The following is a 27,385-nucleotide window of genomic DNA, read 5'->3' as shown; positions in this document are numbered from 1 at the left end:
GAGGGTAGAGGTCACCACGATGGGATAGGGGTCACAGTGAGGGGGCAGGGTTGAGAGTGCGTGTAAAGAGGATCAGGGCGGATCAACCTGCTGTTGTCTCCCCCCCTCCAGCCGTGCCACGACCGTGTGGACCTTGACCCCTACCTCCAGCTGTGCATGGTCGAGGTTTGTGGCTGCATGGGAGCTGCAGACTGCCGCTGCGGGGCTGTTGCCGCCTACGCCCGCTCATGTGCCCAGGAAGGGGGGCAGGTCACCTGGAGGTCTGCCACCTTCTGCCGTGAGTATTGTCCCTGACCCCGACCTCCAACCCCTGACCTCCGACCTCCGACATTTCCTCCTCCTCTCCTCTCACTTCCTCCCTGACCTCCCCCTACTGTCCACCTGCCCCCAGCCCCCTCCTGCCTCCCTAACACCCCCTCCCCTCGCCAATTTTCAATTCAATTAAAAAACTTTATTGGCATGATAAAAACATCGTTATATTGCCAAAGTATAAAACATGACATAGATATTTAAAATGCATAAGTATAAATACAAGTATACAGTGCATGGATAGATATGTCCCTGTACATAAACTCGCAATAGGCCTATAGCCCTTTATTGATGCTACAAGTTCTTGCAGCTGTAAGCAGGACAACACAATAGCAAGTTTAGCAATTCAATATTAATTTCTTAGTGTCAGTTAATGTCAATTAGTGTGTGCGTACATATGTGCATGTTGGTCATTCACCGTCTCTCAGGCTATGGCATGCTGTTACGTATTGTGACCAAGATGTGCCGTATTTCCTTTGCCAAGGATTATTCTTAGTTTTGATGTATCATCTAGTTCTTTAAAATCAGGGGTTGCCTCACTGAGTTTGTCAAAGTATGTTTTGTCACATTTTTTGCATTTTAGGAGGAAGTGCACCTCTGTTTCAACCTCATCTGTCAAACAGTGGCCGCATATTCTATTTTCTCTTGGTTGCCAGAATCTCTTCTGTCTTCCTTTTTCAACTGCCAAGTAGTGGTCACTTAACCTGTATTTGGTGAGGGGTCTCTCTCTGCTTTATGTCTCTAACAGTTGAGAGATAGTCTGCCAATTTATAATCTCTGTTTAGGGAACGGTAACATTCTAATCTGCTTTGGCTTTTGGTTTCTTTATCCCAATGTTCCAAATATGTTTCTTTACATTGTTTGATAATTTGGTTCACTCTAACTGGTGATTGGGGGTCAGTATTGATCTGGGGCCAGTCAGGGTTTAACTGGATAGGTTTTAACTGAATAGGGGTAGTTAGTCTCAGTACCAACTGACGCAGGGAACTCTTCCCCCTTTCTCTCCCCCTCTCCCTCCCCCTCCCCCTCCCCCCCCCCCCCCCCTCCTCTCCCTCTCTCTCTCCCTCTCTCCCTCTCCTCTCTCTCTCCCTCTCTCTCTCTCTCTCTCCCTCTCGCTGCAGCGGTGCACTGCACGGGTGGTGCTGTGTACAGTGATTGCGGGCCTGCGTGTGGGGACTCCTGCTGGCACCAGCGCATGGGTCTGAGCTGCGATGGTGCTGCGGTGTGCGTGCCGGGCTGCAGCTGTCCACCGGGGCTGCTGCGTGATGATGGGGGTCAGTGCGTGCCCCCCTCACTCTGCCCCTGCCCCTTGCACGGCACCCTGCACCCCCCCCGGCAGCACCGAAACACGGGGCTGCAACACCTGGTAGGTGCCAGACTCACCCCTGACCCCCGCACTCCGACCTCGACCCCTGCACTCCGAACCACAGGATATAGTGGCTCTCACCAAGTCTCCGCAGCACACAGACAGATGTGGGCAGGTGTGGGCAGATGTGTGCAGGTGTAGGCAGATATGGACAGGTGTGGGCAGCTGTGGACTGGTGTGAGCAGGTGTGGACAGATCTGTACAGGTGTGGACTGGTGTGAGCAGGTATGGGCAGATGTGGATGTATGTGCAGGTGTGGGCAGATGTGGACAGGTGTGGACTGGTGTGAGCAGGTGTGGGCAGATGTGGACGTGTGGACAGGTGTGGGCAGGTGTGGGCAGATGTGGGCAAGTGTGGGCAGATGTGGACGTATGGGCAGGTGTGGGCAGATGTGGACAGGTGTGGACTGGGTGTGAGCAGGTGTGGGCAGATGTGGACGTGTGGACAGGTGTGGGCAGGTGTGGGCAGGTGTGGACTGGTGTGAGCAGGTATGGGCAGATGTGGACAGGTGTGGGCAGATGTGGACAGGTGTGGGCAGGTGTGGACTGGTGTGAGCAGGTATGGGCAGATGTGGACAGGTGTGGGCAGGTGTGGACTGGTGTGAGCAGGTATGGGCAGATGTGGACAGGTGTGGGCAGATGTGGACAGGTGTGGGCAGATGTGGACAGGTGTGGGCAGATGTGGACGTATGGGCAGGTGTGGGTCGGATGTAGATATGTGGGTGAATGTGGATGATCCAGATGTGGGGGGGCAGGTGTAGACCATGTGTCCAGCTGTGGGGCGGTCCCCGGTCCGGGTTGGGCAGGTGTGGGCAGATGTGGACGTATGGGCAGGTGTGGGTGGGATGTAGATATGTGGATGATCCAGATGATCCAGATGTGGGGGGGCAGGTGTGGACCATGTGTCCAGCTGTGGGGAGGTCCCCGGTCCGGGTTGGGCAGGTGGTGGGACAGTGACCTCCCTTCACTGGGGTGTCCATCTCAGTACCGGGGTGGATGGGGGGGTTGGGGTGATCCCCCATGTGTGAGGGTGTGTGTCATCTCTCCGTGTCGGGAACATTCCACAACCTCTCTGACTCCTTGCCCCTTGCCCTATGAACCCTGCCCTCTGGCCCTTTGCTCTCTGACCCTTTGCTCCCTGCCTGCAGCATCTGCACATCGGGAGCCTGGAACTGCACGGAGCAGACGTGCCCCGAGGCCGTGTCCTGCCCGCATAATCTCATCTACACGCCCCATGCCTGCCCACACACGTGTGACACGCTGCACGACAACCGCACCTGCCCAGACTCCTTCGAGGGCTGCGGGTGTCCCGAGGATCTGGTATTGCTGGTAGGGACACACGTGTGTACACATGTACACGCATGTATGTTACATATGTGTTCGTTATCTGTGTACGTGGGTGTCTATATGTTGGTGATGCTTGTACACATCAATGTGTGTGTGGATGCATGTGTGTGTGTGTATGTATGTGTGTGTGTGCATGTGTGTATGTGTGTGTATGCATGTGTGTGTGTGTATGTGCATGAGGGTGGATGTGTGAACACGCTAGAACACGCTAGAATTTAGAAGATTGAGGGGGGGATCTTAAAGAAACTTACAAATTTCTTAAGGGGTTGGACAGGCTAGATGCAGGATGATTGTTCCCGATGTTGGGGAAGTCCAGAACAAGGGGTCACAGTTTAAGGATAAGAGATCTTGGTCACACCTGGAGTATTGCGTACAGTTTTGGTCTCCAAATCTGAGGAAGGACATTATTGCCATAGAGGGAGTGCAGAGACGGTTCACCAGACTGATTCCTGGGATGTCAGGACTGTCTTATGAAGAAAGACTGGATAGACTTAGTTTATACTCTCTAGAATTTAGGAGATTGAGAGGGGATCTTATAGAAACCTACAAACTTCTTAAGGGGTTGGACAGGCTAGATGCAGGAAGATTGTTCCCGATGTTAGGGAAGTCCAGGAGGGGTCACAGCTTAAGGATAAGGGGGAAATCCTTTAAAACCGAGATGAGAAGAACTTTTTTTCACGCAGAGAGTGGTGAATCTCTGGAACTCTCTGACACAGAGGGTAGTTGAGGCCAGTTCATTGGCTATATTTAAGAGGGAGTTAGATGTGGCCCTTGTGGCTAAGGGGATCAGGGGGTATGGAGAGAAGGCAGGTACGGGATACTGAGTTGGATGATCAGCCATGATCATATTGAATGGCGGTGCAGGCTCGAAGGGCCGAATGACCTACTCCTGCACCTATTTTCAATGTTTCTATGAACATGTATCATGTATAAGTACTTGCATGCGTGTGTCTGTGTACATGTGTTTGGCTTATTGTCATGTGTTCTGAGGTACAGTGAAAAGCTAACCAGTCAGCGGAAAGATTCTGGTTACAGTTGAGCCGCCCACAGTGTACAGATCCAGGATAAAGGGATAAATGCTGCCGTTGGAGTAGAGGTTTAATAGATCGTAACGAATGATTGCAGATGCACTTCTGGCACCAACACAGCAAGTCGTTTGACTTGAGGGTTTAGCGATACAGCGCGGAAACATCACCCGCTGAGTCCGCACCGACCAGCGATCACTTGTACACTAGTTGTATCCTACACACGAGGGAGAATTTACCCAAGCCAATGAACCTACAAACCCGCGCACACCTTTGGAGTGCGGGAGTTAAACTGGAACACCCGGAGAAAACCCACGCAGGTCACGGGGAGAACGTACAAACTCCGTACAGACAGCAAGCATAGCTCCGGGTCTCTGGCGCTGCGCCACCGTGCCGGTCTCAAATGCTGGAAATGGAAAATAGAAAGCAGTAAAAATCGGCACGACTCTGCAGGTCGGGCAGCATCTCCACAGAGACGGAGCAGAGTTAATATTTTGAATCATCAGAAGTGGTGAAATGTTGAAGTTGGGCGTGTTTGAAGTTGTAGAGAAGGTGGTGTCAGATTAGTCAGTGATATTGGAGAATCTAATGGATGGCCAATGCAAATTGAAGTGGTGATGGATAAGGCCCGGGTGATGCAGGGGGAAATGATCTAATCATCTCCATTGTGGACAGAACTACAGACATCCCAATATTTAGCTATCAGCAATGTCTTACGTTAGGTTTTAGTTTTAGTTTATTATTGTTAACAGGTCCAAGGTACCAAGCTTTGGTTTGCATGCTTTCCAATCAGATCAGCTAATACTATACACAAGTACAGACACAGGATAAAGGGAAAAAATGTTTATGTGTGCGTGCATGTGAGTGTGTGTGCATATGGGTGTGTGCGTGCATGTGAGTGTGTGTGCATATGGGTGTGTGCGTGCATGTCAGTGTGTGTGCGTGCGTGAATGTGTGCGCCTGTCAGTGTGTGTGCCAGGGAACCGCAGGCCGGTGAGCGGGATGTCAGGGGTGGGCCGGTCATGTCACTGACATGGGCTGCGTGACGCGGACACGGTGGACAATGTGCTGTTTGCGTGTGACGTGTTGCTCTGCTCCTGTCCCAGGGTGATCGCTGTGTGTCTCCGGCCGACTGCCCGTGTCGGCACAACGGCCGCCTGTACCAGAGGGGCCAGAGTGTCCACAAGGACTGCAACACCTGGTGAGTGTCCGAGCACAGAGGCCGCCGACTGGCCGCCCGTGCCCATGTCTGGGCCGGGGGCAGGAGTGTGCTGGAGGGGGTAGACGTGTAGCTGGGGGGTAGACGTGTAGCTGGGGGGTAGACGTGTAGCTGGGGGGGTAGACGTGTAGCTGGGGGGGGGGGTAGACGTGTAGCTGGGGGGTAGACGTGTAGCTGGGGGGGGGGGTAGACGTGTACTGGGGGGGGTAGACGTGTAGCTGGGGGGTAGACGTGTAGCTGGGGGGGGGTAGACGTGTAGCTGGGGGGGGGGGTAGACGTGTAGCTGGGGGGGGTAGACGTGTAGCTGGGGGGGGTAGACGTGTAGCTGGGGGGGGTAGACGTGTAGCTGGGGGGGGGTAGACGTGTAGCTGGGGGGGGTAGACGTGTAGCTGGGGGGGGTAGACGTGTAGCTGGGGGGGGTAGACGTGTAGCTGGGGGGGGGTAGACGTGTAGCTGGGGGGTAGTAGACGTGTAGCGGGGGGGGTAGACGTGTAGCTGGGGGGGGTAGACGTGTAGCTGGGGGGGTAGACGTGTAGCTGGGGGGGGTAGACGTGTAGCTGGGGAGGGGTAGACGTGTAGCTGGGGGGGATAGACGTGTAGCTGGGGGGGAGGGGTACGACGTGTAGCTGGGGGGGGGTAGACGTGTAGCTGGGGGGGAGGGGTAGACGTGTAGCTGGGGGGGGGTAGACGTGTAGCGGGGGGGTAGACGCTGGTAGCGGGGGGGGGGGGGGTAGACGTGTAGCTGCCTCAGTTGGAGTTAGGCATGATCCAGATGAATGTCAGGCATGTACTAGGGTCAAACATCTGCTGGACCAGGGTCAGGCGTGCTCACGTTGGGGTCATGCGTGTGTTGAGTTGGGGGTCAGGCACGTGCCAGGGTTACATGTGGGCTGAGGTCAGGTGTGTGCTGGGTCAGGTGTGTGCTGGGTCAGTGTGTGTGCTGGGTCAGGTGTGTGCTGGGGCCAGGTGCGTGCTGGGGTCAGGTGCGTGCTGGGGTCAGGTGTGTGCTGGGGTCAGGGTGTGTGCTGGGGTCAGGTGTGTGCTGGGGTCAGGTGTGTGCTGGGGTCAGGTGCGTGCTGGGGTCAGGTGCGTGCTGGGGTCAGGTGCGTGCTGGGGTCAGGTGCGTGCTGGGGTCAGGTGTGTGCTGGGGTCAGGTGTGTGCTGGGGTCAGGTGTGTGCTGGGGTCAGGTGTGTTCCGGTGTCAGGTGTGTTCCGGGGCCAGGTGTGTGCCGGGGTCAGGTGTGTGCTGGGGTCAGGTGTGTGTGCTGGGGTCAGTGCGTGTGCTGGGGTCAGGTATGTGCTGGGGTCAGGTGTGTGCTGGGGTCAGGTGCGTGCTGGGGTCAGGTGCGTGCTGGGGTCAGGTGTGCGTTGGGGTCAGGTGTGTGCTGGGTCAGGTGTGTGCTGGGGTCAGGTGTGTGCTGGGGTCAGGTGTGTGTGCTGGGGTCAGGTGTGTGTCCGGTGTCAGGTGTGTTCCGGGGCCAGGTGTGTGCTGGGGTCAGGTGTGTGTGCTGGGGTCAGGTGTGTGCTGGGGTCAGGTGTGTTCCAGGGCCAGGTGTGTGTGCTGGGGTCAGGTGTGTGCTGGGGTCAGGTGTGTGTGCTGGGGTCGGGTGCGTGTGCTGGGGTCAGGTATGTGCTGGGGTCAGGTGTGTGTGCTGGGGTCAGGTGCGTGCTGGGGTCAGGTGCGTGCTGGGGTCAGGTATGTGCTGGGGTCAGGTATGTGCTGGGGTCAGGTATGTGCTGGGGTCAGGTGTGTGTGCTGGGGTCAGGTGTGTGTGCTGGGGTCAGGTGTGTGTGCTGGGGTCAGGTGCGTGCTGGGGTCAGGTGCGTGCTGGGGTCAGGTGTGTGCGTTGGGGTCAGGTGTGTGTGCTGGGGTCAGGTGTGTGTGCTGGGGTCAGGTGCGTGTTGGGGTCAGGTGCGTGTTGGGGTCAGGTGTGTGTGCTGGGGTCAGGTGTGTGTGCTGGGGTCAGGTGCGTGCTGGGGTCAGGTGCGTGCTGGGGTCAGGTGTGCGTTGGGGTCAGGTGTGTGTGCTGGGGTCAGGTGCGTGTGCTGGGGTCAGGTGTGCGTTGGGGTCAGGTGTGTGTGCTGGGGTCAGGTGTGTGTGCTGGGGTCAGGTGTGTGCTGGGGTCAGGTGCGTGCTGGGGTCAGGTGTGCGTTGGGGTCAGGTGTGTGTGCTGGGGTCAGGTGCGTGTGCTGGGGTCAGGTGTGCGTTGGGGTCAGGTGTGTGTGCTGGGGTCAGGTGTGTGTGCTGGGGTCAGGTGCGTGCTGGGGTCAGGTGTGTGTTGGGGTCAGGTGCGTGCTGGGGTCAGGTGTGTGCTGGGGTCAGGTGTGTGCTGGGGTCAGGTGTGTGTGCTGGGGTCAGGTGTGTGTGCTGGGGTCAGGTGTGTGTTGGGGTCAGGTGTGTGTTGGGGTCAGGTGCGTGTTCGGGTCAGATGCGTGTTGGGGTCAGGTGCGTGTTGGGGTCAGGTGCGTGTTGGGGTCATGTGTGTGTTGGGGTCAGGTGTGTGTTGGGGTCAGGTGTGTGCTGGGGTCATGTGTATGTGCTGGGGTCATGTGTATGTGCTGGGGTCAGGTGCGTGCTGGGGTCAGGTGCGTGTTGGGGTCAGGTGCGTGTTGGGGTCAGGTGCGTGTTGGGGTCAGGTGTGTGGCGGGCCCTGCTCTGCTGACGTGTAGCGTGTTTTCCGGCAGCGTGTGCGTGGGCCACGTGTGGCGATGCGGGAGGGAAGCGTGTGCGGGCCGGTGCCTGGCGACGGGGGACCCCCACTACGTGACGTTCGACGGACGGGCGTTCAGTTTCCAGGGCGACTGCGGCTACCTGCTGGTCCAGGACGTGGCCGCAGGGCTGGCGGTCAGTGCACAGAACATGCCCTGCGGCACTGGACATGTCTCCTGCACCAAGGCAGTGACCATCACCCTGGGCAGCACCAGCATTCATCTGATGCGCGGTGAGGGGGATGGGGGGGGGAGGATGGGGAGGGAAGAGGGGTGAAGGGGAGGGGGGGGTTGTATGGATGGGATGGGGGAGGATAGTGGAGGGGGTGAGGGAAGGGGAAGGGAGGGGGCAGGGTAGGTAGGGGTGGGGGAGTGAGCAGGGTCTAGGAGAGGGGGAAGACAGGGATCGGGCAGGGTGTGGGAGAGGGAGGGGGAGGGAGAACAGAAAGATGGCAAGTGGAACTAGAGGGGCGAGGAGTGGGTGGAGGGGTGACAGGTTTGGGATATGGTAGAAACATAGAAAATAGGTGCAGGATTAGGCTATTCGGACACTCGAGCCAGCACTGCCATTCAATATGATCATGGCTGATCATCCAAAATCAGTACCCCGTTCCTGCTTTTTCCCCATATCACTTGTTTTTGTTAGCCCTAAGAGCTAAATCTAATTCTCTCTTGAAAACATCCAGTGGGTTAGCCCCCACTGTCTTCAGTGGCAGAGAATTCCACAGATTCATAACTCTCTATGTAAAAATGTTTTTCCTCATCTCCGTTCTAAATGGCTTACCCCTTAGTCTTAAACTGTGGCCCCTGGTTCTGGGTTCCCCCAACATCGGGAACATGTTTCCTGCCTCCAGCGTGTCCAAACCCTTAATAATCCTATATGTTTCAATAAAATCTCCTCTCATCCTTCTAAATTTAAGAGTATACAAGCCCAGCTGCTCCATTCTATCAATATATGACAGTCCCGCCATCCCGGGAATTAACCTGGAGAACCTACGCTGCACTCCCTCAATAGCAATAATGTCCTTCCTCATATTCGGAGACCAAACCTACACACAATTCTCCAGGTGTGGTCGCACCAGGGCCCTGTACAACTGCAGTAGGGACTACTTGCTTCTAAACTAAAATCCTATGAAGGTCAACATGCCATTTGCTATCTTGACTGCCTGCTAGGTCTGCACATCCAGGTCTCATTGCACCCCCACTTTTCCTAATCTGACACCATTCAGATAATAACCTGCCTTCCTGTTCTTGCCACCAAAGTGGATAACCTCACATTATCCACATTATATGCATCTGCCATGCATCTGCCCACTCACCGACCCTATCCAATTCACCCTGCAGCCCCATAGCATCCTCCTTGAAGATCACACTGACACCCAGCTTTGTGTCATCCGCAAACTTGTAGATGTTCCATTTAATTCCATCATCTAAATCGTTAATATATATTATAAATAACTGGGGTCCCAGCACTGAGCCTTGCGGCACCCCACTAGTCACAGCAGAAGGAGGGGAGGGGATGGTGGGTCGTGGATGGGGTCGGGGTCGGTGGGTGAAGAGGTATGGGGAGGGGGTGAGGGGGAGAGGATACGGTCAATCATTTGCAGGGGTCAGTGTAGGGTCAGGGGTCAACATTGCCGTGTGCTGTGTCCACAGAACGGGCAGAGACGGTGAATGTTAACGTGTGCCGGCTTGTGTTGGAGTGTCCATAGGCCAAGCCTTGAATGTTGACATATTAGCAATGACTAGCGGAGTTCCGCAGGGGTTGGTGCTGGGGCCGCTACTCTTCACCTTGTATATCAATGATTTGGACGAGGGGATTGAAGGCTTTGTGGCCAAGTTTGCGGGATGTTTCGAAGAAAGGTGGAAGGGCAGGTAGTGTAGAGAAAGCAGGGACTCTGCAGAAGGATGTGGACAGGGTGGGAGAGTGGGCAGAGAAGTGGCAGATGGAATATAGTGTAGCAAAGTGTGGAGTCATGCATTTCGGTAGTAGGAATAATGGCATCGACTATTTTTTCCAAAAGGGGATAGGATTGAGAAATCGGAGGCGCATTGAGAGTGCTGGTGCAGGAATCCCAAAAAGTTAATTTGCAAATTGAATCGATAGTGAGGAAGACAAACGCAATGCGAGTATTTATATCGAGGGCTAGAATACAAAAACAGGGATGTAATGCAGAGGCTCTATAAGGCACGGGTCAGGCAGCATTTGGAGTATTGTGAGCAGTTTTGGGCCCCATATCTGAGGAAGGATGTGCTGGCTCTGGAGAGGGTCCAGAGGAGGTTTACGTGAATGATCCCAGGAACGAGTGGCTTAATATATAATGAGCGTTTGACGGCTCTGGGCCTGTACTCACTGGAGTTTAGAAGAATGAGGGGGGACCTCATTGAAACTTACCGGATAGACAAAGGCTTGGATAGAGTGGATGTGGAGAGGATGTTTCCACTACTGGGAGAGTCTAGGACCAGACGTCATGGCCTCAGAATAAAAGGACCTTCCTTTGGAAACGAGATGAGCAGAATTTCTTTTGTCAGAGGCTGGTGAATCTTTAGAATTCATGGCCACAGAGGCTGTGGCGGCCAAGTTAATCGGTATTTTTAAGGCAGAGATTGACAGATTTTTGATTAGTGCAGGTGTCAGGAGTTATGGGGAGAGGGCAGAATGGGGTTGAGATGGAAAGATGGATCAGCCATGATTGAATAGTGTAGTGGACTTGATGGGCCGAATGGTCTTGCATTGGCGAATGCTGACATGTGCTGTGTCCACAGCCTGGGTTGTGAAGTTGAATGTTGACGTGTACTGTTGTGTACTGACATGTGCTGGCGGTGCTGCCCACAGGCCGTGCGGTTACGGTGAACGGCGTTGCGGTGAAGGTTCCCAAGGACTACGTTGGCAGTGGTCTGTCCCTGAGGGTTGCCGGCATCTTTGTGGCCGTCATCTCACGCCTGGGGCTGACCGTCCTATGGGACGGGGGTGAGTGCCCGGGTGGGGGGGGGGAACAAGGGGGGTGGGGGGTGCGTGAGGAGATGAGTGCATTCATACTGCATGTGTGTCCAAATCCATGTGCATGTTTATGCCTGAGGCCGTGTGCATGTGTGTGTTGTGCAGGTGCGTGTTTGTGTGGTGCTGTGCATGTGCGTATATATGTGCACGTTGCTTTGTGTGTGTGCGTGTGTCGCTGTGCATGTGTGTGTTGTGCAGGTGCATTTGTGCGTGTTGTTGTAAAAGACCCACAAGGGAGTATATATCTAAAAAAACAGATGGACCTATTTTTTTGAGATAAATGATACTCCAGATATATCCCCCTCGCTATTATGGGAATCTTTCAAAGCATTTATTAGAGGAGTCATTATTTCATTTCAAGCTTTTCAAAATAAAAAGAATAAGAATGAACAAAGACATTTAGAAGAACAAATAAAACAATTAGATAGGACAATGCTAAAGATCCAACAATGGATAAACATAATAAAATTCTACTATTGAAATTCAAGCTAAACAAATTATTGTCAGAGAAAGTTATAACACTATTTCAAATTGCAAAACAAGAACATTTTGAATTCGGGGACAAACCCCACAAACCTCTAGCACGCCAATTGAAAAAACGGGAAAAAGAGAATGCAATACTAAAGATTAAATCAGATAGAGGGGAATTATTAACACTACCCAAGGATATCAATAAAAGATTTGCTCAATTTTACCAGAATCTATACACATCTAAAACGTCAATAGACAATAATAAAGTTTCAGAATTTCTGGATAATTGTAACATCCCTCAATTAGAATTGAGGGAACAAGAGGAACTGAGAGCACAAATTACTTCTAAGGAGATAACCACACTTAAGAACGGAAAAACACCAGGTCCAGACGGATTCAGTAATGAATTCTATAAATCCTTTTACGACATAGTTACTCCACGCTTACAGAAAATGTATACATATGCTTTTAAAGAGCAAAGCTTACCTGAAACATTAGCAAAATCAACGTTCACATTAATACTTAAAAAAGATAAAAATATAGAAGAACCAGAATCATATAGAGCTATTGCTTTGTTAAATACGGATCAAAAAATAATAGCGAAAACACTAGCCAGAAGACTAAGCAGGTATGTTAGTAGATTAATAAATGAGGATCAAACAGGATTTATACCTAAGAGACACTCATTCAATAATTTGAGACGCTTGCTTAACATAATGCATTCACATAAATCCCATGACCAAGAGTTATCTATCATTTCACTGGACGCAGAAAAAGCGTTTGATCAAGTAGAATGTGATTACATGATTAAAGTATTGCAAAAATTCCAAATGGGAGAGAACTTCATCGCATGGATAAAATTATTATATAACAAACCCACGGCTAGAATACTAACTAATAATATACTATCCACGAAATTTGAATTATCAAGGGGTAATAGACAAAGATGTTCACTATCACCGTTGTTATTTGCTTTGGTAATTGAACCCCTTGCTGAAAAAATAAGAACACACCCGGATATCTATGGTTATAATACAAAATACTCAAATAACATAATATCCTTATACGCCGATGATGTACTACTGTACATCACAAAACCACAAATTAGTATACCAAACATATTAAACTTAATTGAAGACTTTGGATCCTTCTCAGGATATAAAATAAACTGGAACAAAAGTGAAATTATGTCGATAAAACCCAAAGACTCAACACACCTCCGGAAATTCCCCTTGAAAATAGCCACAGAAAAATTCAAATATTTGGTAATTGAAATTACTAGAAACTACCAGGATATGTTTAAAGCCAATTATAATCCCTTACTTAAGAAACTAAATAATTTGATTAAATTCTGGAAAACACTTCCGATGTCCCTAATAGGCAGAATAAACGCTATAAAAATGATCTTTTACCACAAATCCTATACCTATTTCAATCAATACTTATATATCTCCCAAAAAAGTTTTTTCAAAAAAACCAAGGGGTCTAAGAGTAAACCTAGCAATTATAGACCTGTTAGTTTGACGTTAGTGGTGGGCAAATTAATGGAAAGGATACTTAGAGATAATATATATAATCATCTGGATAAACAGGGTCTGATAGGAACAGTCAACATGGATTTGTGCCTGGAAGGTCATGTTTGACTAATCTTCTTGAATTTTTTGAAGAGGTTACTTGGGAAATTGATGAGGGTAAAGCAGTGGATGTTGTATACATGGACTTCAGCAAGGCCTTTGACAAGGTTCCTCATGGAAGGTTGGTTAAGAAGATTCAATGGTTGGGGATTAATGGAGGAGTAGCAAGATGGATTCAACAGTGGCTGAATGGGAGATGCCAGCGAGTAATGGTGGATGGTTGTTTGTCAGGTTGGAGGCCAGTGACTAGTGGAGTGCCACAGGGATCTGTGTTGGGTCCACTGTTGTTTGTCATGTACATCAATGATCTGGATGATGGTGTGGTAAATTGGATTAGTAAGTATGCAGATGATACTAAGATAGGTGGGGTTGTGGATAATGAAGTAGATTTTCAGTCTACAGAGAGATTTATGCCAGTTGGAAGAGTGGGCTGAAAGATGGCAGATGGAGTTTAATGCTGATAAGTGTGAGGTGCTACATCTTGGCAGGACAAATCAAAATAGGACATACATGGTAAATGGTAGGGAATTGAAGAATGCAGGTGAACAGAGGGATCTGGGAATAACTGTGCACAGTTCCCTGAAAGTGGAATCTCATGGAGATAGGGTGTGCTGGCCTTTATAAATCAGAGCATTGAGTATAGAAGTTGTGATGTAATGTTAAAATTGTACAAGGCATTGGTGAGGCCAATTCTGGAGTATGGTGTACGATTTTGGTTGCCTAATTATAGGAAGGATGTCAACAAAAATAGAGAGAGTACTGAGGAGATTTACTAGAATGTTGCCTGGGTTTCAGCAACTAAGTTACAGAGAAAGGTTGAACAAGTTAGGGCTTTATTCTTTGGAGCGCAGAAGGTTAAGGGGGGACTTGATAGAGGTCTTTAAAATGATGAGAGGGATAGACAGAGTTGACGTGGATAAGCTTTTCCCACTGAGAGTAGGGAAGATTCAAACAAGGGGACATGACTTGAGAATTAAGGGACAGAAGTTTAGGGGTAAATGAGGGGGAAATTCTTTACTCAGAGAGTGGTGGCTGTGTGGAATGAGCTTCCAGTGAAGATGATGGAGGCAGGTTCGTTTTTATCATTTAAAAATAAATTGGATAGTTATATGGACGGGAAAGGTATGGAGGGTTATGGTCTGAACGCAGGTGTATGGGACTAGGGGAGAATACGTGTTCGGCACGGACTAGAAGGGTCGAGATGGCCTGTTTCCGTGCTGTAATTGTTATATGGTTATATGGTTATATGGTTATATAGAATACAAAGAGCACACCTTAATAAACGAAAAGAGTTGGGTGGTCTAGCGCTCCCTAACTTTATGTATTATAATTGGGCAGTAAATATTAAAAATATGATTCACCTGCTGGACAATTCTGCCCAGCAGGTACTGGATTGTAATTAAAAGAGAGGAATGCTCTCCGTGTAATATAGAGCAGACCTCGCCTATCACAATATTGATATTTAAATATCTTGGGCAGTAAATATTAAAAAATTCACCTGTGACAATTAGGTGGACTGGATTGTAATGGAAAAAATACCGTGTAATAAGGAGACTCTCTCTCTCACTATAGCTGAATAACAAAAATTATAACCAATATACATAGCACTTAGAACATGGAAACAAATAAAACAGAATCTAAAATTGAAGAAACCTATCTCTTTTAATACCAATAGTTAATAATCCATCATTTAAACCATCAATTATAGACAAATCATTGATACAATGGGAAAAAATGGGAATCAAAACGCTCGGAGATCTGTATGAATTGGGAAAATTATTATCATTTCAACAACTACAACTGAAATATAATTTGAAAAATAATCAATATTTTAAATATCTTCAAATTCATGATTATCTGAAAAAATACACAAAAGACTATCATAATATGCCTACAGACTTACTGGATGAAGCAATGAAGACATAGGCGGAATCAGCGAATCTAATATCATACTTATATAACATCATCTTAAACATAGAAATACCCACAACTGATGGAATTAGAAGAGACTGGGAACAAGAATTAGCTATAAAAAGTCCCAAAGAGAGCTGGGACAATCACTTACACAGGTGCATAAATGTTCGATCAACGTACGACATATTCTCATCCAATTCAAAACATTACATAGACTATATTATTCAAAAACTAAAATAAACTCTTCCCTAATGTCTCACCCATCTGTGATAAATGTCTGTGTCAAGAAGCTACCATAGCGCATTCTTTTGTTTTTTGTACAAAAATACAAAAATTCTGGAATGAAATATTTGACACCTTTACAAAATTAATTAAAATAAAACTGGTACCAAAACCAGAATGGATTATTTTTGGAATATCGGAAGGTAACCCTGAACTAAACGTGTTTCAGTAGAATTTACTCAATTACGGGCTAATAATGGGAAAAAAGCTCATACTTAAATTCTGGAAAAATGCGCCTACACCAACAATAAAAATGTGGATATCAAATATGTTTGAAACACTACATCTGGAAGAGATGAGATTCCTCTTAGCAGGTAAACCAGACCACTTCCAAAAGACGTGGTCTACGTTTTTAGAACTATTACAAACATAAGGTGCAATACTAATATAAAAAATAAATAAATAAATGAATAAATAAATAAAAGGTACCAGGATCTAGCAACGGGGGGTAAAAAAACAAAAAAAAACAACAAAAACAGATTTCGTTGGTAGTCCCCTTTCTGCAGAGTTTAATGTTATAATAGAGCGATTGTTTCTCCTTTCTTTTTCCTTCTTTTCTAGGGTCTACTTTCTTTCTTTACTTCCTACTCTAACTACTTTTCTAAGGGGCTTTCTTTTCTCAATACTCTCCTACACCTTCACGACTCTTGCGCACTTTCCTTACTTCCTTTACTTCTATCTTTTTCTTAAAGCTCAAAAAATGAAGCGGTACAAAAAATGTATTAAGGCATATGTGTTATGTATTATTGTAACTTACCGTACTTCTAATAAAAATTAAATAAAAAAAAATAAAAAAAATAAAAATAAAAATAAATAAAAAGTGCAGGTGCATTTGTGCGTGTTGTGCATATGCATGTGTGTGTGTCGCTGTGCATGTGCGTGCGTATGTGCGCGTTGCTTTGCATGTGTCTCTGTGCATGTGTGTCTATATGCGCGGGTTGCTTTGCGTGTGTGAGTGTGTCGCTGTGCATGCGCGTGTGCCTCACTGTCTTCTTCTCTCGGCAGGAACACGTGTGTACGTGCGCCTGGAGCCACGGTATCGTGGCCGTGTCAGCGGTCTGTGTGGGAACTTCGACGGGGACACGGAGAACGACTTCACCGCGCGGCAGGGGATGGTGGAGGCGACGCCCGAACGCTTTGCCAACTCCTGGCGCCTCAGCCCCAGCTGCCCCGAGCTGTCAGAGGATGACGTTCCACAGCCCTGCTCCGTGAGTGACTGCAACATGGACCCGCGACACAGACCCGCGACACGGACACGTACCCGGGGGAAAGAGACCGGGGAACATGGACCTGGGACAAGGACCAAGGGACACGGACCTATCCAGCATATCCCCAACACTTCCCCCAGACTTGTCACACACCGCAGAAACAGGACCTTCGGCCCAACTTGCCCGCAACGACCAACATGCCCCATCTACACTAGTCCCACCTGCCTGTGTTTGGCCCATATCCCTCTAAACCTCTCGTAATCATGTACCTGCCTAAAGGCTGCGTCAACTAACTCCTCAGGCAGCTCGTTCCATAAACCCACCACCTTCTGTATGAAAAGTCACCCCTCAGGTTCCTATCAAATCTCTCACCTCAAACCCATGTCCTCTGAACTTCATTCTGCATTTACCCTCGTGGGTTTATCCTCTATAAGATCACCCCTCATTCTCCTGCGCTCCAGGGAATAAAGTCCTTGCCTGCTCAACCTCTCCCTCTAGCTCAAGCCCTCGAGTCCTGGCAACATCCTTCCCGGTGTATTCCTGTGCCAGCGTGTTCCTGTGCTGGCATGTTTCCGTGCCCATGCCCATGTGGGTCCGTGTCTGCCCTGCGTGTTACAATACCTGTGTGTTCATTGCTACCTCTGTTGTTTTCCGCGTGTGCATGCGCTCGCATGTGCGTGTGCCGGTGCTGTGCCCAGGTGTGCTTGTATCCGTGTATCCGTGTCTGTGCCCGCGTCTGTGCCCGTGTGTGCATGTATCCGTGTCTGTGCCCGCGTGTGCTTGTACCCGTGTCTGTGCCCGCGTGTGCATGTATCCGTGTCTGTGCCCGCGTCTGTGTATCCGTGTCAGTGCCCGCGTCTGTGCCCACGTGTGCTTGTATCCGTGTCGGTGGCCAAGTGTGCTTGTATCCGTGTCTCCCGTGTGTGCGTGTGCTGTGGCGTTAGTCATACATCCCGTGATGCCGCTCTGGCCCTTCTGCCCATCAGGAGAACCCTCACCGCGTGACCTGGGCACGGAAGCGGTGTGGCGTGATCAGCCAGCACGTGTTCCAGGCGTGTCACACGGAGGTACCGCCACAGCCCTTCTACCAGTGGTGTGTGTACGACGCGTGTGGGTGAGTAACTCTCCACGGGATGGAGGGGAGGTGTGTGAGTAAATCCCCACACCACATCCGGAACCTTCCGCCCACTCCCTCTCCCCCTCAAGCGGCCACCAACCCGGACACTGGGCACGGACTCTGTGGTCCAACGGGCCTGTTGACGCACTCTAGTTTAGTTTAGTAGAGATACAGCAAGGAAACAGGCCCTTCAGCCCATCCAGTCCACAACGACCATCAACCAGTTCTATGTTATCCCATTTTCTCATCCGCTCCCTACACACCAGCTGCAATTTACAGAAGCCAATTAATCTGTACGTCTCGTGATGTGGCAGGAAACCGGAGCATACGTGGATACAGGGAGAGCGTGCAAACCCCGTAGTCAGGATGGAGCCTGGGTCCCTGACGCTGTGAGGCAACAACTCTATCTGTTGCGTCACCGTGCCAACCGTGGGCCCACCCATCCTCACTCCAGCTCTCAGTCTGTTGGACTGACCCCATTCCCATGATCCATCCCACCGTTCCCGGGATCAATCCCCATCCCAGGGATCTGTCTCCTTCCCAATACGGATTCCGGGAACATCGGACACGATCCCTGTCATGGTTCCGTGATGATCCAGTAAATTCCCCATGACTGTTGCGTGCCGTGGCCGCTCTCATGTTTGACGCATGTTCTTGCCGTGTGCAGGTGTGACTCAGGAGGGGACTGCGAGTGTCTGTGCACCGCCATCGCCACCTACGCTGAGGAGTGCAACGAGAGGGGCGTCTACGTACGCTGGCGGTCACAGGACCTCTGCCGTACGTATTGGGCGGGTGGGGCATGTTAGACAATAGACAATAGGTGCAGGAGTAGGCCATTCGGCCCTTCGAGCCATTCAATGTGATCACAGCTGACCATCCCCAATCAGTACCCCGTTCCTGCCCTCTCCCCATATCCCCTGACTCCATTATTTTTAAGAGCCCTATCTAGCTCTCTCTTGAAAGTATCCAGAGAACCGGCCTCCACTGCCCTCTGAGGCAGAGAATTCCAAAGACTCACAACTCTATGTCTCCGTTCTAAATGGCTTACCCATTATTCTTAAACTGTGGCCCCTAGTTCTGGACTCCCCCAACATCGGGAACATGTTTCCTGCCTCTAGCATGTCCAAACCCTTTACCATCTTATATGTTACTACACCAAGTGCAGACCCGTTGGGTCTGTTCCCCCAACGTGCAGTTGAGGGGGGTGGGGGCTGCTCTATCTGCGGGGAGAGGGTGAGAGGAAGGAGAGGATGGGGGGAGAGAGGTGAATGAGGTGGGGGGGGTTGGATCAGTCGCTCTCTCCAGCTCCAGGTTCTGCTCGAGCCCAGGCAGCAGCGTCCTCACCAGGCATGGACTGGAGGGGGGCCACGGGTGGGATAGACCTGAGGATGCCGAGCGAGGCGGCGGGCGGGCGGTCGTAGAACTGGCGGCAGTCTCCGGAGAGGGAGAGACAGAGACAGAGAGGGGGCAGAGACAGAGAGAGGGGGGAGACAGCTGGCGGTCGTGGGGCGGCTTCTTTCGGCTGTTTTTAAATGGCGTCTTTGAGGCGAGAGGCGGGCGCCAGCAGCGTTATGGAGGCGACAAAATCAGGGGGGGGGGGGGGGGGGAGAAGGATTTCATTAAAAGTGTGTACATAAACACGACAAAATTTAATCAGGAGTGGATACTTGGAATGAAAAGTGAAATCTCTACCGAAATGGAAAATATCTCGGCGTTTCTGCATGTGGTGTTGGCGTAGCAACTAATCAAATGCTGGCACCCACAAGACAGGCAGAAACACACACGCACAGCCACGCACACACACACACACACACACACACACACACACACACACACACACACACACACACACACACACACACACACACACACACACACACACACACACACACACACACACACACACAGAGTTTTAAATATAGATAGATATATGTGGGGGGGCTGGGTGTGTTGTGGTGGGGCTGGTTGTGTTGTGGTGGGGCGTGGTTGTGTTGTGGTGGGGCTGGTTGTGTTGTGATGGGGCGTGTTGTGTCCTGGCGTGGTATTGAGTGGTGTGACATACCCCACTGTGAGCATCGTGCAGTGTCAGCAGCCTGAGGACGGGTTGCCATGCTGATGCAGCGGTAGAGTTGCTGCCTCACAGCTCCAGAGACCTGGGTTCGATCCTGACCACGGGTGCTGTCTTGCGAGGTTCCGTGACCACGTGGGATTTCTCCGGGTGCTCCCGTTTCCCCACGTGCCAGTGACGTGCGAGGCAGTGGGTTATTCAGCTGCTGTGACCCTCCCCATGCTGGTGGTGGTGGTGATAGGGGTGAATATTGTGGTGGACAGTGGGCTGGTCCGGGGGGAGCGATGGGGTACTGGGGTAGTACTGGGATGGTGGCGAGGTCTGGGAGTTTGTGGGTGAGGAGTGGGGGTGCATGTGGAAGGGTGAGAGGAAGGGGGGTGGGGATGAGTATTGGGGTGGATGGTTAGCAGTACTGCAAGAGGGGTGGGTGCGGGGTGCGGGGTGGGTTGGTGATGTTGGTGGGCCGGTCACTGACTGTGCCCCCGTTGTTTTGCAGCCATGCAGTGCGAGAGGGGGGGAGGGTGTACGAGGCCTGCGGACCCCCCTGCCAGCCCAGCTGTGCCACCCGGACTGCTCCCCCCGACCCCCACTGCCACTCCTTGCCCTGTGTGGAGGGTGCTTCTGCCCGAGGGCTGTAATTGAGGTCCCCCGCAGGGCACCGTATGGTCTGTAATGGTGAGGTCCCCCATTCATACCCCCCCCTCCTTATGCCGTATGGCCTCTCTGGTGAGCCACCCCCCTCGTAGGAATCCCCCCCCCCCCCTCCCCCCACTCCTCCTCCTCCTCTGTACACCCCCTCCTCCCTTATGCACCCATCTCGGCCCTACAAAGTCCGTGCCGAACAAATTTTTTTTCGCCTGTGACCTGCCTGCACTGAGACCCCCCCCCCTCGTACGGAACTGTACCAATGAACCTGCCCCCCACTCCACTGGGAGCTCATTCCACACAGCCACCACTCTCTGCGTAAAGAAGTTCCCCCTCATATTACCCCTAAACTTCTGTCCCTTAATTCTGAAGTCATGTCCTCCTGTTTGAATCTTCCCCATTCTCAAAGGGAAAAGCTTGTCACTTCTCCCCTCATCCCCCCCTATCTCCCCCTTAACCTCCTGCCTCCAGAGAATCCTCCTCCTCAACCCTCTCTGTAACTTAGTTGTCTCCCAACATTCTAGTAAATCTCCTCCCTCTCTCCTCCGCCCTTCTAATTTGGCGACCCCCCTCATCTCCATACCTGCACTCAAAGCATTGTCTGCAATGCTGAGACCCTCCCTTCGTAACCCCCCCCCTCCTCACCCCCCCCCCCCTCCTCCTCCCCCCATGTCTGGTCATGGTCTGACCCTGCTTCCCTTCACACCCCACCCTACCTCCTCTGCAGACACCCCCCACCTCCTCGCCCCACCCACCCCTCACCCCTCACACGGACCCCCCCCCCCCCTCCTTGCTGTGTCCAGCTGCTGACCGCCCCACTGACCACTGGTGTCCTTGCAGATGCAGGGGGCTGTGTGTGCCCCCGTCCAACTGCCCCTGTTACTGGGGTGAGACCGCCTACCCCCAGGGCACCGCCATCAGCCAGGACTGTCGCAACTGGTGAGTGAGCGCAGGGGGGGAGAGGGGGGGTATGGGTGAGAGGGATATGGGGGAGGGGGGAACCGCAGTGGGGGGGGGCATGGAGTCTGGCTGTGAGGGGGGGGGGATGATACTGACCGTCCATGGAGTCCTGTCGGGGGGGGGGAGGAGTGCCACACACTAACTGTCCACAGGGGTGGGCTGTCACACCAGACTCGTGCCACACTGATTGACCACTGGAGTCCGGCCCACCGTCAACATACACAGCCTTTTACCCAGAGTTGGGAAAGCCTGAACCAGAGGACATAGGTTTGAGGTGAGGGGGGAAATATTTAATAGGAACATGAGGGGCAACTTATTCTCATGGAGGGCGGTGGGTTTATGGAATAAGCTGCCGGAGGAGGTAGTTGAGGCAGGTAGTGTCACAACGTTTAGGCGGGTACATGGATAGGACGGGTTTAGAGAGAGACGCAGGTAAACGCAGGTAAATCTAACTCTCTCTCTCTTTCTCTCTCTCCCCCTCCTCTCTCTCCCCCCGCGGGCAGCACGTGCTGGGCGGGTGAGTGGGAGTGTGAGGGGGGTCAGTGTGGTGAGCCTGGCGTGTGTGTGGACGGTGAGTTCCGGTGTGCGTCCGGCCGCTGTGTGCCGCGGGCCTGGCTCTGTGACAACGAGGACGACTGCGGGGACGGTTCGGACGAGGCGTGCGTGTCCAGCTGTGAGCCCGGACACTTCCGCTGCACCAGCGGTCAGTGTGTGGGGCCGCGGGAGCGCTGCGACGGCTGGCCGGACTGCCCCGACCGCTCCGACGAGGCCGACTGCCCCTCGGGCGCCTGTGCTGACCAGGAGTTCCGCTGCGGCACCGGGCAGTGCGTGCCCATCCTGCGCCGGTGTGACGGTCACTCCGACTGTGCTGACCAGTCCGACGAGGCAGGTACGACCGGGTCGTGGGGTCACTGGGTCACGGTGAGGGCGTGGGGTCAGGGGTCGGGGATCGTGGCAGTGCGTGTCCATCCTGCGCCGGTGTGACGGTCACTCTGTCGGTCAGTCCGGCGAGGCAGGTTCGGCCGGGTCACAGGGTCGTGGGGTCACTGGGTCACGGGGTCATGGGGTCACTGTGTCGTGGGGTCACTGTGTCGTGGGGTCTTGGGGTCATGGGGTCTGGGGGTCATGGGTTCACGGGGTCACCGTGTAGCGGGGTCATGGGGTCGTGGGGTCACCGGATCATGGGGTCACGGGGTCGCGGGGTCTTGGGGTCACTGGGTCGTGGGGTCACGGGGAGAGTGCAGGGTCGGGGCACTGGGCAGTATGTGTCCAACCTGTGGTGGTGTGAAGGTCTGGGTTTGGGGCAGAGGCCCCTGTGTTTGGCTGTCCCTGTGCGGTCAGTCGCTGGATGGATGCTGACCACCACCCTCTCCACAAGCTACCGGTCATTCTGTCTCCCAGTGGAGTGTCTGTGCTGTGCGTGGTGTCTGTGTCTGGGCCAGGGTTCACCATGTGGTAAATCGGTGTGGGGTTGCTGACCACTGCTCTCTCCCCAGGGTGCCGGTCACTCTGCACGCCAGTGGAGTTCCAGTGCTGGACGGGCATGTGCGTGCCCTACGGCCTTCGATGTGACGGGCGGGACGACTGCGGTGACTTTAGTGATGAGCGGGGCTGCGTGTGTGGCCCGGGGCAGTTCCAGTGTCCCGAGGAGCGGTGCCTGCCCAACGAGCTGCTGTGTGACGGCACTGACCACTGTACCGACGGCCTGGACGAGCTGCTGTGCCCAACGGCCGGTACGTCACTGACCGAGGGGGGGGGGTGAGGCCAGGTTTAGCTTTACATGTACCCAGCTACAGTGTAAAGCTTTGCTCTGCACGCTCTCCAAACACATCAGATAATGCTGTACATAAACACACTCAAACACAATAGGCAGAGCAATGGGGAAGATACAGAGTGCAGAATATAGTTCTCAGCTTTGTAGCGCACCAGTTCCAGAGACCAATGTCTGCAATGGGGTAGAGGCTTATGGAAGGACCATTCAGCAGCCTGATATCAGAGGGGAAGAGGCTGTTCCTGAGTCTGGTGGTGCGCACCTTCAAGCTTCCAAATGGGAGAAAATCCTATCCCGCAGAATTCTCTCCAATAGTTTCCCAACAACTGGCATGAGGCTCACCAGATTCCCTGGATCATCTCTGCTTCCCTTCTTCAACCAAGCATTGGTCACTGCCCAGTCCACCGAGACCTCGTCCGTGGTGAGAGGAGATGCAATGACTCTTGGTTTAGGATCCCGCAATTTCCTCTCTTGCTTCTCTCAGTCACCTGCGATAGATCCCATCAGGTCCTGGGGACAGGCCCGTAGTGTTGCGTGTGACTGTGTGTGTTTGATATCTGTGCATGTGTGAGGTGTGTGGTTGATGTCTGTGTCTGCCTGTGTGTGAAATCAATGATAAAAAAAAAATGAATTGTGTGTCAATTTATATGTCATTGTCAGTGTACAGTACAGAGTCAACGTAATGGTCCATGTGTGTGTGTGTTGCGTGTCTCAGTGATCTTGCGTGTCCAGTGTGCATTGTGTGTTTATCTAGCTATCCATGTGTGCATGTCCGACTGTGTCTGTGTGCGTGTCCACCTGTGTCCGTGTGTGTTTCCATGTGTGTATTCCCCGTTATGCATGTCCGCCTGTGCCCGTGTGTGTGTACCCTTGTATGTCCTTGTGTTATATCCCCATTGTCCGTGTGCGTGTGCGTGACGCCTGTGTCGGTGTGAGTGTGTGCATGTGGTGACAGTCTGCCAGTGTTGACCATGCGTGTGTTCCCCAGTGCCCGTGAGGTGCGGTGTGGAGGCGATGGCCTGTGGGGACGGTCAGTGTGTTCCACGAGCGCGGCTGTGTGACGGAGTGATCGACTGTGCCCAGGGCGAGGACGAGAATCCGGCCAACTGCCCGGTGACCAGCTCGGCCCCAACCTTGCCCGGAACCTCAACCGCTGGACCCTCAATCACCGGACCCTCTGCTGGACCCCCAATGTCAGGTAGGGGGAAGGAAGCAATTGCCAACACTCATTTGAGCCAGTGTGGGAGGGGGGGATGAGGGTGTGTGAGGGGAGGGAGAGTGGCATGTGGTGATGGGGAGGGAGTTGACCAGGGGTGAGAGGCTTGGGTGGGGGATGAAGGAACGGGTAGGGGAGGGAGGGGATGGAGTGGGAGAGAGGCGTGTGGGGGAGGGAGGGGAGGGGTGAGGGTGGGTGTGTGGCAGTGTCCAGTGGATGGAGAGGTCTGCCAGTGCGCCTTGTGTGGTCCCAGTGTCAGAGTGCCCGGGTTCCATGTCAAGGTTGTACACACAGTGACTGGTCATCGTGGGGTTGGGGTCCCGTGCACGGCGTGTGAGCGGTCAGTGTGTGTGTCCGCAGGCCGGCCTGAGAATCCGGCCAATGACCGGACCAGTCGAGGGCCCCATGGCCTTGTGTACCTCGACAGTGCTGTGGTCAGGGCACCGGGGTCGGGGGGGGGGGACAGGCAGTGTCGGGTCAGGGCTGGGGTCCAATTGTACACACTCAGTGAGTGGTTGGGGCTGGGGGGGAGAGGTACACAGGTGAGGGGTCAGGGCGGGGGTCGGGGGGTACAGCAGGTGAATGGTCAGGGGGGGGGTCGGGGGTACACACAGGGAGTGGTCAGGGCTGGGTGGGGGGGTACAGACAGTGAGGGGTCAGGGCTGAGGGTCGGGGGGGGGTCAAGGTCGACAGTGAGGGGTCAGGGCTGGGGTGAGGGGTCAGGGCTGTAGTGAGGGGTCAGGGCTGGGGTCTGGGTACACACAGTGAGTGGTCAGGGCTGGGGTCGAGTACACACAGTGAGTGGTCAGGGCTGGGGTCGAGTACACACAGTGAGTGGTCAGGGCTGGGGTCGGGGGGTACACAGTGAGTGGTCAGGGCTGGGGTCGGGTACACACAGTGAGTGGTCAGGGCTGGGGTCGGGTACACACAGTGAGTGGTCAGGGCTGGGGTCGAGTACACACAGTGAGTGGTCAGGGGGGTCGGGGGGTGGGGGGGGGGGGTACAGGCAGTGAGTGGTCAGGGCTGGGGTCTCTGTACAGGCAGTGAGTGGTCAGGGCTGGGGTCGGGGGGGGTACACACAGTGAGTGGTCAGGGCTGGGGTCGGGGGGTACACACAGTGAGGGGTCAGGGCTGGGGGGTCGGGGGGTACACACAGTGAGGGGTCAGGGCTGGGGTCGGGTACACACAGTGAGGGGTCAGGGCTGGGGTCGGGGGGAGGTACAGGCAGTGAGTGGTCAGGGCTGGGGTCGGGTACACACAGTGAGTGGTCAGGGCTGGGGTCGGGTACACACAGTGAGGGGTCAGGGCTGGGGTCGGGGGTACACACAGCGAGCGGTCAGGGCGGGGGTCGGGGGTACACACAGTGAGTGGTCAGGGCTGGGGTCGGGAGGGTACACACAGTGAGTGGTCAGGGCTGGGGTCATCTGTACATGCAGTGAGCGGTCAGTGTGTGTCCACAGCTGGCCCGAGCTGCAGCCACTATGAGTTCCGGTGTGGGAGCGGGGAGTGCATGCCGCGCGGCTGGCTCTGTGACCGCGAGCTGGACTGCGGCGATGGCAGCGACGAGCACGCGTGCAACTGGACATGTGCCGTGGGCGAGGTGCAATGTGCCGGCAGCTCCCTGTGTATCCAGCACCGGCAACTCCGTGACGGCATTCCCCAGTGTCCAGAGTGGTGGGATGAGCACGTGGACACCTGGGGTGAGTGGGGGGGGAGAGGGGCTGGCTCTGAGATGGGGTGGGTGGTGGGGGCGGGTGGCAGCGAGAGAGGTGAGCAGGGAGGACTGAAGGAATGTGGTGGGGGACTAGGGAGGTGGGGGTGGGGAGAGGGGGAGAGGGGCACCGGCAACTCTGTGAGGGGTGGGGAGAGGGTGGGAGAAGGGGTGGGGATGGAGAGGGTGGGGTGGGGGGGTGTGGAGGGGGGGTGGGGGAGGGGGTGGGGGGAGTTGGTACGGGGTGGGAGAGGGGGTGGGGTGGGGGGGGGGGGAGAGGGGGTGGGGAGACGGGGTGGGTGTGAGGGGGGGGGAGTGGGGGGGTGGGGAGGGGGGGGGGAGGGGGTGGGGGGGGGGGGTGGGGGGGGGGGGAGTGGGGTGGGGGAGTGGGGTGTGGGGGAGTGGGGTGGGGGGAGAGGGGTGGGAGAGGGGGAGAGGGGGAGTGGGGTGGGGAGAGGGGGAGGGGGTGGGTTGGGGGAGTGGGGTGGGGGGGAGGGGGTGGGGGTGGGGAGAGGGGTAGAGGGGGAGAGGGGGTGGGGAGAGGGGTAGAGGGGGAGAGTGGGGTGGGGGAGTGGGGTGGGGGAGAGGGGTGGGAGGGGGAGTGGTGGGTGGGGGGGAGTGGGGTGGGGGAGTGGGGTGGGGAGAGGGGGTGGGGGAGTGGGTTGTTGAGTGGGGTGGGAGAGGGGTGGGGTGGGGAGTGGGGGGGGGGGGGGGGGGAGAGGGGGTGGGGGGAGAGGGGTAGAGGGGGGGTGGGAGAGGGGGAGGGAGAGGGGGTGGAGGGTGGGAGTAGAGGGGGTGGGGGAGTTGTTGTACGGGGTGGGGGAGTGGGGTGGGTGGAGGGTGGGGATTATTAGGTTAGGTTGGGGGGATGACTGGGGTTGTGGATGGTGACCCCTCCTTGACCCCGCTGTGACCCCACGCCCCCAGGTTCGGAGCGGTTGCCCCCTTGCCCCGGCAGCTTCCTGTGCACGGATGGCGTGTGCCTGGACTCCAGCCGCCTGTGTGACGGTGTGGCTGACTGTCCACTGACCGAGGACGAGCTGGACTGTGGTGAGTCACTCTCCCCTGTAGGGGGCAGTGTGGGGGTTCAAGTGAGTCAGGGTCACAGGTGGGGTGAGGGTCAGTGGTCGGGTTGGCCTCGACGTGGGAGCATGAAGGGGGTGGGGATAGGGGAGGGCCAGGGTCATATAAACATAGAAACATAGAAAATAGGTGCAGGAGTAGGCCATTCGGCCCTTCGAGCCAGCACCGCCATTCAATGTGATCATGGCTGATCATCCCCAATCAATAACCCGTGCCTGCCTTCTCCCCATATCCCTTGACTCCACTAGCCTCTAGAGCTCTATCTAACTCTCTCTTAAATCCATCCAGTGATTTGGCCTCCACTGCCCTCTGTGGCAGGGAATTCCACAA

The 27,385-nt window shown here is 53.8% G+C and overlaps 1 protein-coding gene across 1 annotated transcript in view; it reads left to right on the top strand.

Annotated features, from left to right (window-relative positions):
- sspo (SCO-spondin) overlaps window positions 1-27,385 on the top strand; it is a 214,785-nt gene that overhangs the window by 19,775 nt on the left and 167,625 nt on the right. The window contains 17 exon segments of the mRNA XM_055633417.1: window positions 112-277; window positions 1,431-1,636; window positions 1,638-1,675; window positions 2,823-3,003; window positions 5,153-5,247; window positions 7,951-8,207; window positions 10,811-10,945; window positions 16,282-16,484; window positions 17,471-17,598; window positions 18,269-18,382; window positions 20,166-20,303; window positions 21,155-21,253; window positions 21,778-22,163; window positions 22,771-23,007; window positions 24,034-24,243; window positions 25,722-25,961; window positions 26,900-27,022. Coding sequence (XP_055489392.1) covers window positions 112-277; window positions 1,431-1,636; window positions 1,638-1,675; window positions 2,823-3,003; window positions 5,153-5,247; window positions 7,951-8,207; window positions 10,811-10,945; window positions 16,282-16,484; window positions 17,471-17,598; window positions 18,269-18,382; window positions 20,166-20,303; window positions 21,155-21,253; window positions 21,778-22,163; window positions 22,771-23,007; window positions 24,034-24,243; window positions 25,722-25,961; window positions 26,900-27,022 — 2,956 coding nt within the window.

Source organism: Leucoraja erinacea, chromosome 4 (assembly GCF_028641065.1).
Source record: "Leucoraja erinacea ecotype New England chromosome 4, Leri_hhj_1, whole genome shotgun sequence".
In the NCBI taxonomy this organism is placed as follows: domain Eukaryota; kingdom Metazoa; phylum Chordata; class Chondrichthyes; order Rajiformes; family Rajidae; genus Leucoraja; species Leucoraja erinaceus.
The sequence above is the reverse complement of the archived record's forward strand: the minus strand, read 5'-3'. Positions and strand labels throughout refer to the sequence as shown.